Source organism: Coregonus clupeaformis, chromosome 9, assembly GCF_020615455.1.
Source record: "Coregonus clupeaformis isolate EN_2021a chromosome 9, ASM2061545v1, whole genome shotgun sequence".
Classification (NCBI taxonomy): Eukaryota; Metazoa; Chordata; class Actinopteri; order Salmoniformes; family Salmonidae; genus Coregonus; species Coregonus clupeaformis.
This window is the reverse complement of record NC_059200.1, coordinates 25,488,241-25,497,123: the sequence shown is the minus strand read 5'-3', so window position 1 is coordinate 25,497,123 and position 8,883 is coordinate 25,488,241. Positions and strand designations below refer to the sequence as shown.

The following is an 8,883-nucleotide window of genomic DNA, read 5'->3' as shown; positions in this document are numbered from 1 at the left end:
GATAAATTCCACATTTCCACTTCTAGGAGGTAAACAGTAATGTTATGTCCCTCTCACTCACAGTGACCATGATCTCACATCAGATCTCCCTAACAGGGTTAGAGGTCAATTCAGTTTTCATTTCAGTCAATTCAGGAAGTGAAAAAACCTCATACAAAATAAAGGAGTATTTTAACTTCCTTGACTGAACTGAACTCCTGCTCCCTAAAACGTCTCCTTTGTCTTGGTTGGAATGTGCAATGGTTGGGATGTTAATACACTGTTTTACTTTATCACTATAACACCTTCCTTTATCACCTGTTCACAGTATTTCTGTGCAGTGCTGTGGGCTTTTTTTTGTAAGGACATTGTTGTTAAATTATTGGCTGTTAAAAGCAATAACAGTGCATGATATTTATAATATTTAAAGGCCTATGGCTACAGATACATATTTAAATATGTACATACTGGATAGCCTATGCCTTTTATAGAAAGCCTCTTGTCCTACTTTTGACAGTGCAGGCAATCTGCTTATTATACTTTCTTTAAGAATAACTAAGAAATCAACAGAAAATATAATAGTCCTGTCATATTATTAAAAAACGAATGTCTTCCATCTTTCATTCATATTAATCTAATCATAATTTATGTGTTGCTTTAAAGAACCAAACCTATCAAACAGGAGTCTACATACAATAGAAGATAAATAGCCTAGCCAAATTGCCAATGTGTGATTACTCAAAATCGAAAAATGTATTTAAAAAAAAATCTGAACTCAATCTTAAGAAATAGTCATTTCAATGATATTATTATATCACATGATAGTGTAACTAAATATTACAAAAATATCACAAACGCTATAAACATCTCGAATTAATATTGTGGTTTCTAGACCCATTCCCATTTCCCGGTGAGGGAGGTTCAATAACTGATTGACGATCCTATGGATTTGTCAATCAGCATTTCATTTGAATGTGTCTTGTTTTCAACGTTTTCAGTAAAAGGTTATTTTTCTCATGTTTTATTCCAAATATGTTTTTCCCTCCATAGAAAGGTAGGTCAGTTATAGGCCTATTTCATTTTACACATAGCTTTAGGGATTTGGACTAGATAATAACCTCATAATAACCTAATGTTGTGACATTTCTTCTTTTCACTCTCACTTTGTCAATTAAGTCTTCAATTAAATCTCGCTCTAATTTCAGGGGAAATTAAAATCCAATCTATTCTAATTCATCAAGAATGTCGAGAACAGCAGACAGGCCCACGTTGCTTACAACACCACGTAGCCTATTAAAAAATAGCGGTTCTCAAAAAATAAAAAATAAATAAAAGGAACTTATAAAAAAACACATAACGTTTCTCAACTGGACCTGGGAAATTAACACATCCACCCAGAGCTTGTATTCTATTCTATTCTATTCTATATGGGAATAGAAATTCTAACTTGGCCAAATAAAAACCAGGCTCTTTATCAACCAAAAATGTTTAGTCTCAAGTGAAGTATAGACTACTCTTCTACCTGTATAACCCGCATGTTGAGTCCCGTCTCCTGGGCCAACTGTTCCCGGATGTGTCGGGTGGGTTTCGGCGTGGCCACGAAGGCAGCCTTCAGCGTCTCCAGCTGCTTGGCTTTGATGGTGGTTCGCGGACCTCGCCGCTTCGTACCCGAACTCTGCTCCTCATTCTCGTTATTGTTCGTGTCCTTATCTGAGCACGTGGAATTGTCCGTCTCTTTTGTGTCGTCCTGCATCGGGTCCTGGAGGTCCGGCGATAAACTTCTGTCTGTGCATGATGACACTGGGGAACGAGAGAGAATGGAAAGGTCTCAATCGGAGATATCATGAGGTCTTCTGTGTACTGCTAGATTTTTGCTGTAGCCTGTCCAATCACAAATAAATCAGAATACGTGAAACAATGACGCCTCACAAAATACAAATAGCCTATGGAAGCCCTTTCAGTGCCTTTTATAAAAAATACACTTTTCCAATGTAAGTCAATATGAAACAGTCTAAATGCCTGGATTTAGCCGTTTAAATCTAGTCACAAATAAAATAGGTTTAACCAACTCAACTCAACCCTGCCCGCGTGTGACCTGAAGCAGATCGAGATATGGAAATATAAATTATACATGTAATGTGAAACAAAAAAGGGATCCCCAAGGACCCGCTGCGTCGCAAGATAACAGCATGCCATTGTCCTAGGGGATGGCTGTTTGAGCAATTTATCAAACAGGAAATTATAGCATTGATAAGCCTTAGCTATATGGTCAGATGCATTCAGCGACGCGGATATGCTTTGTTGGGGAACATCATCAAACACTAGGCTACACATGCTCTATATGCGGGCCATTGAGCCAGCAATGATGTCAGTAGTCATATGTTGTTCATATTTGAAGCAACAGACACGCAACGAGGGGTCAAAATCAATGTCACGTCTTTCGATGATACAAATGTTATTCGTCACCTTGTTGATCTAAAGACAAAATCTAGTGCCAGTGATGGGAGCCTAACAACTCCTCGAACACAATACGCTTTTCTGAAAGTTGTTGTTGTTGACTTAGGCCTATCAAAGGTTCCAAACACACTAAAATGTAGCGTTATTTCTTATCAATAACAACGCCATTGATTCATTACATTTTAGAGATATATGTTTAGAGTTAATTAGAGGAGAAGTTACTTGCAGACGAATTCTCCATATAGGCCTACACATGGGGCGGCAGGTAGCCTGGCGGGTAGGAGCGTTGGTCCAGTAACCGAAAAGTTGCTGGATTGAATCCCCGAGCTGACAAGGTAAAAATCTGTAGTTCTGCCCCTGAGCAAGGCAGTTAACCCACTGTTCCCCGGGAGCCGATGACGTGGATGTCGATTAAGGCAGCTCCCCGCACCTCTCTGATTCAGAGGGGTTGGGTTAAATGCGGAAGACACATTTCAGTTTAATACATTCAGTTGTACAACTGACTAGGTATCCCCCTTTCCCATGTTTGACAATGTGACGTTAGGCGCTATACGACACTGCAGCTAAAATAGGAAAGTACAGAATATAATCAAATAGAATAGAATAAAAAATTCGTATCCATAAATAAGACTACTTCAACAGCGGTGAGATTGGACGCAGGCGACAGCCTACCCCAAATCATGCAGAGTCGGAGCTAACGCTCAGACACGCACCCTGTCCATGGTTCTGAATTTCCTGACAGAGGCGTATAGGACTGAATACGGCCACGGCGGCCGGTGGCTATATAGGTTATGCCTCTGGATATTGTTTTTTTTAAGATGCAGAGTAACATAATAGGTTTTCGAATTCATGCATTTTAGTTTGCAAAGGATATGTAAAGATGTGATATAGGCCTATCCTATTTTAGGATGCCAACAAATACAACCATGCAGTAGCGGCATTTCATATCATGAACAAGTCGTTTAATTCTCCACCATAAGCAGTCTATGGTTTTGATTTGATTGGATGTGTACCAGTGTATGGTAACGTGGGATCCCACGTTGAAACAATCAGTAAATCAATAAAGATAAAGGTCCCTTATTTTCAGACATCCGTAGGCCTATAGACATTTTCCAAGTCCAACAGAACATTTATATGTTTGTATCCATGCGGTAATATAAGAAGACTTACTATTAAAACCCTTAAAGGTCCAATGCAGCCGTTTTATCTCAATATCAAATAATTTCTGGGTCACAATTAGGTACCTTACTGTGATTGTTTTAAATTAAAATGGTAAAAAAGAAACAAAAATAGATTCTTAGCTATTCTTCTCAAGCAAGAATTCTGCTAGGACTGTCTGAGAGTGGTCTGAGTGGGGAGGAGAAAATGGAAAAATAGCTGTTATTGTCAGAGAGGTTTGGAACTCTCGTTCTTATTCCTCTATTAACTAATTTACCACCTGGTGATATCACCAGGCAGGCCAAAACTCCATCCCACCAAAACAGGCTGAAATTTATTTTCAAACAGCTCTTCCACTAAATGGGCATTATTATCATTTACACTATTACACAATATTCCTACCTCATAGTGTGGAACACAGGAAAATCACGTTTTTGAGTGCACTGGGCCTTTAACCATAATTAGCCTACCTGAATTCAAGTTTACTTCCTTGATCGCCCCTGAGCTCAGGTAGTCTTCTTTACACACAAATTTATTTTCGTCGATGATGTAGAGTTCCTCGCCCGTGGACAGCTGCTTGTTGCACACCATGCACGTGAAGCAGTTGAGATGGAACACCTTGCTGCGCGCCTTGCGCACCAGATCGCTGGGAGAGATGCCTTGGAGGCATCCTGCGCACTTCGTCCCAAACCTCCTGAAAAGAAAGCGAGAGGACAGAGACAACATGGATGTTGATGTAAAATCACGCTGAGACTGAAATAAAAAACAACATTCTGAATTTGAGGTGGAAATTTGACAGTTTTAACTTAAGGAAATAAGTAGAGGGCGCCCAACTAACGTGAGTCTTATTAAAGAAACGAAAATTATAGGCCTATAGTGAATTATGTAACTGTGGGCAATGCAAATGTTTTGGCGAGTAGCTTGAATTTAAAATTGCAACCACGAAATCTGACAAAATCTGTCGTAAAGAGATTTTACATAACAAGATAAAAGGCCTGTTACAACAATGACTACAGATAGCCTTTAATAATAATAATAATAATAATAGGCCTAATAATAACAATAATAGCAAAAATAACCATAATCTTGATAAATAATAAATAACATATTTAATATATTTGTTTTATTGCAGGCTATTACATATTTGCCATCATTGAAGGAAAGGTAGTCTATTTCGAAATAATTTTCGTTCAAATCTAACATCCTACTTGATACAAAATAGCCTACAATGTGCGACAGACATATTTTCAACGTTGAAGAGAAAAACCTTAATTTTCACATTTTTGATGGAGTTGTTATATTAATAAACCCATGATAACGCATTAGTGACAGTCAACACATTGTGACCACGGAGATATCCGAGGATTAAACCGAATAGAACATTTTACCGTGAAAATCTCCTGTTAATCCACATTCACCCTCTTCACATGCAAAAACCTTGGTGAATAGACTTTTATTATTTAGATAGACAGATGAATACAATAGCATAATTCAACGTCTCAACATTTCCAGGGATAACTCGATAAATCGGTTGAAAATGCTTGTGTTGCATTGGAAGAAAATGTTTGCTACTGAAGGCCTAGATAAAGTGATGGGGAATGGGAAGCTTTATTTTGTGTTTCTCTCTCGGATGTGAAATAAATAGGCCTAATCCACCTCATCACGAGCCAGAAACCTCGTCATGCGCCTCTCATGCTGATTTGGTAATCTCTCTCATCAACATGGCGTCGCCTCCAGGACAAATAAAAAAGCATGAATTGAAAATATTTCAATTATAATACGAGTATTGGAGAGGGTGTGTGTGTGAGGGGGGGGGGGGAGCGGTTGCATGAGGGTACGACTGAACGAGCGGTTCAGGCAAGCCCCCTTTATTTGAACACTAATGTAGTCTACGGAATCTCTCTCTCTCTCTCTCTCTCTCTCTCTCTCTCTCTCTCTCTCTCTCTCTCTCTCTCAAGATCCATTTGCAATGGTATCGCTCCACTGTATCCTTTCACATGCACGGCCCGGGCCCAGCCTCCCCCGGCACCGCTCTACTTACACAACAAATGGCCACATTAGGGTGATTACTGTTTCGCCTGGCTAATGGTAGGACCATTTAAATCCACGGCTTGATGGGAGATGGCTAATATGATGGTCAAGGTCGTTTGGGGGCAACAATGCCATCACAAAGGCTTAAACACTGGGCCTTACATGTCATTAAACAATTTGTTTGGGGAGAGGGGAAAAAGCTGACACATAAATAATTGGTATGATGCTATGAGTGTGCGCGGACACAGACAAGGGCCTATACTTATCACTTAATTACATGGAACACTTTGAAGAACTGAGCGGCTAGTGTAGGCCTAATGGAGAGGTTTTAAAATCTATTGGAACAAACAAAAGTGAAAACAGAGAGAACGGGTGTGAGGAAAATGTAGCTGATTCAGAAATAGATTTAAACTGCCATGTCGCCATGAATGGATTAAGCGAAGAGTGAATATTCAAGCCCACATAATATTAAGAATATTCAACTCCATAATATGGATTTATAAATACAAGTGATATTATTGGTGTCATAATAACAATTATTAATTAAGTTAATGCTTCGTATTGTCAGAAAACACACTTTGTTTCTTTAAAAAAACACACTTCGTGAAGACAAAGAGTGATAAAGTGGACATATTAGGCAATTATTATATAGTTCTGTCAAAATGCTAAATATTGTTGTGATATTCAAAGTGAATCTATAACTATGATTAATGTATAGGCCTAATAATTCTATTATTTTTTGTTGCAAAACCAATGTGACACTGAATGCCAAGATGCCAAAGTGCCATTGCTGCAATATTACTTCTGTAGCCTATAGGATAGAAATATTATTATTTTGAAGTGACATTCTTAAACAATTCAAGTAACTTATATGTATGCTATCTCGCCTATAGGTGAAATACATCCTGTGAAATAGGCCTTGGTAAACCATATCCATTTCCACAAAACAATGTGTAGGCCTACAAAATAATATCCGGTTAATTATGTGTGACGCTAAAACGAAAGCTATTTTGAGCATTGTGACATGAAATCCATTTCAGCATTTGATTTGAAACAAATCCATTGACGAACAAAAAACAAAAAAACAAAATCCAGAATGACAATCTTGAGAAGCAGGATGCTTATAATTCTCCTTACTGAGTTTTTGGCAAGCCCTGCTTTTCGCCTGAATCCCCAATCTGAATCCTTACCTGAAAAAGTCAATTTTACAATAGAGCTTCCCATCCCGGGAGAAGCACTTCTCTGTCAGATTACAGTTGCACTCGCAGCACTGGACGCATTTGGCGTGCCAGGCTCGGTCCAACACGTTAAGCAGGAACCGGTCCAGGATGGGCCTGTCGCACCCCGCGCAGTGGACCATCATCCCGCCGGTCTGGAGGACACCGAGAGCCGACCTTCCCACGCAGGCTCCGGTGCTGGGTCTGGGGCCACACGGCTCTCTGCGCAGCAACGTCTTGGCTCCGGGATTTGGGACAAAGCAGACGCGAATGTTCCGTCAGGTGGGTGGGTGGTGAGAAGACCCTATCCCCTACCGTTTAAAGGCAGGCTTTAGGCGAACACTCTCCGAACTTCCTCTTCTGTACTTCTGGTTCTGGGCGCCCCTGTCCTGTCCTGGCACTTGTCACAATCCGGAATCCAGAAGATAGAAAGGTGAATTTAAAAAGCACCTATTCCTCTTCATTGACGGGCTGCGTAAAAATGGTCACATGGAAAGCCTGTTTTTCCCGGGAGTAGAGAATACGTTACATGGGCTGTAGCAAAGTTATTATTTTGTTGTTGTTGTAAATGGCACTTTCTTTTATTATTCTGTCATCTTTTGTTTTTAGGTTCCACTTCTTCGCCTCCTCTCACCTCACGTCGACACTTTTCGCATCACTGTGTCCGGCTGTGCTGGCGCGAGGCACATCCGTATTCAAATTGTGTGACGCTCTCCTTTAATCCCCGTGCCTGGGTGGCCAATCAGGACTCAGTTGTCATGGTTACCCCTTTAAATAATGGTCGGTAGCCTACCTTGAGGTCGACATAAACCTTCAACCATGCTAGCATAAATAGGCTAATAAACTTTCATTTTGCTGAGAGGGACACGATATTTTTTGAGGACTTTTGCAAAATCGTGGTCACTCTCGTTTTGTTACTTCCTCGTTACAGAATGGACCTAAACGGCGTAAACAGGTCTATAATCTTCAATTTTCTATTTGTCTGCTGTAGCTCCACTATCAATCCCTATAAGAAACAGACGTGCTTTTTGTCTAATATCACCAATCAGCAAGATCTTTCTCTGATACAATTAGGCCAATTAGACATTAAAGCGTTGATTGTTTCAATTTAATCTAAATTAAACTTCTGATGACACCAAGGCACAGAACAAAAACCTGCGGATCATCTTCCATTTTCTTTCTTCTTTTCACCTCTTCTTCGTCTTCTGTCTGTGACAAGATGACCTAGTGGAGTTGATGCCTGCAGCCATCACCTTAAAGCGGCCTACGAAGTGAGGGGGCCGTCTTACATGGCATGATACCCGCCTTAAATTACCCTGAATGGGATGCAATGGGAGATGGGAGTAGCTGAACAAGAGTTAATGCTACAAAACCCTCCCTGCATTAGGCTATCATTTGACTCTCTACAGTATGCGTGTGTGTGTGGAGTGGAGGGGATGAGAGGGGAGGAGGACCCAGGCAGGCCCTTTCTCATGCAGAAAGCTATTTACAGGGAAATGCACAGGATTAAGATAGGGGGGCCTCATCAATAGGGAGATCCTGGTCGCCCGCCGCTTTAACAGAGTACAGCCATCAATCGAGGGAAATTTCAATATTTACCCAGATCATCATTTAAGTTAGTCGCGGCAGTGCAAACATCATGCAGACGCTAATGGTTGTTAGTGGAGAGGCGAGGCTGGTTTAAAACTAAGTTTGAGCAGTTGTTTTGTATAATGAGTTGGTTAAGTAGCCCTATAGGTGTTAATGTTGAACCATTGCGTATTCTCATTTAAGATAACGTTTTAAATCAGAACAAGAACAACATGAACAATTACAACAACATTGGCAACTTTATGCATTCATAATAATATAAATTTATTCGCACATTGTTGCTGTACATAAATAACTCGTCTAAGAATTAATCTGAAGCAATTAGTGAATTAAGGTAAATTCAACAATTATTCAAAGAAAAGTAGCCAGTTGTCTATGATAAATGTGTAAATAGCCTGCTTTATGGCAAGAAACTACGAATATTTCTGTTTTTACGCAAAAGAAAGTACCG

At 39.9% G+C, this 8,883-nt stretch overlaps 1 protein-coding gene across 1 annotated transcript in view; it reads right to left on the bottom strand.

Moving 5' to 3' along the window:
- The window catches only part of LOC121574161 (LIM/homeobox protein Lhx5-like), a 58,802-nt gene extending 51,234 nt beyond the window's left edge, over positions 1 to 7,568 (bottom strand). The window contains exons 1-3 of the mRNA XM_041886803.2: positions 6,816 to 7,568; positions 4,065 to 4,288; positions 1,502 to 1,779 (exon numbers count right to left, since the gene is read on the bottom strand). Coding sequence (XP_041742737.1) covers positions 1,502 to 1,779; positions 4,065 to 4,288; positions 6,816 to 6,988 — 675 coding nt within the window. The 5' untranslated portion in view covers positions 6,989 to 7,568. The remainder of the gene's footprint in view (positions 1 to 1,501; positions 1,780 to 4,064; positions 4,289 to 6,815) is intronic.
- Positions 7,569 to 8,883: the final 1,315 nt, after the last annotated feature.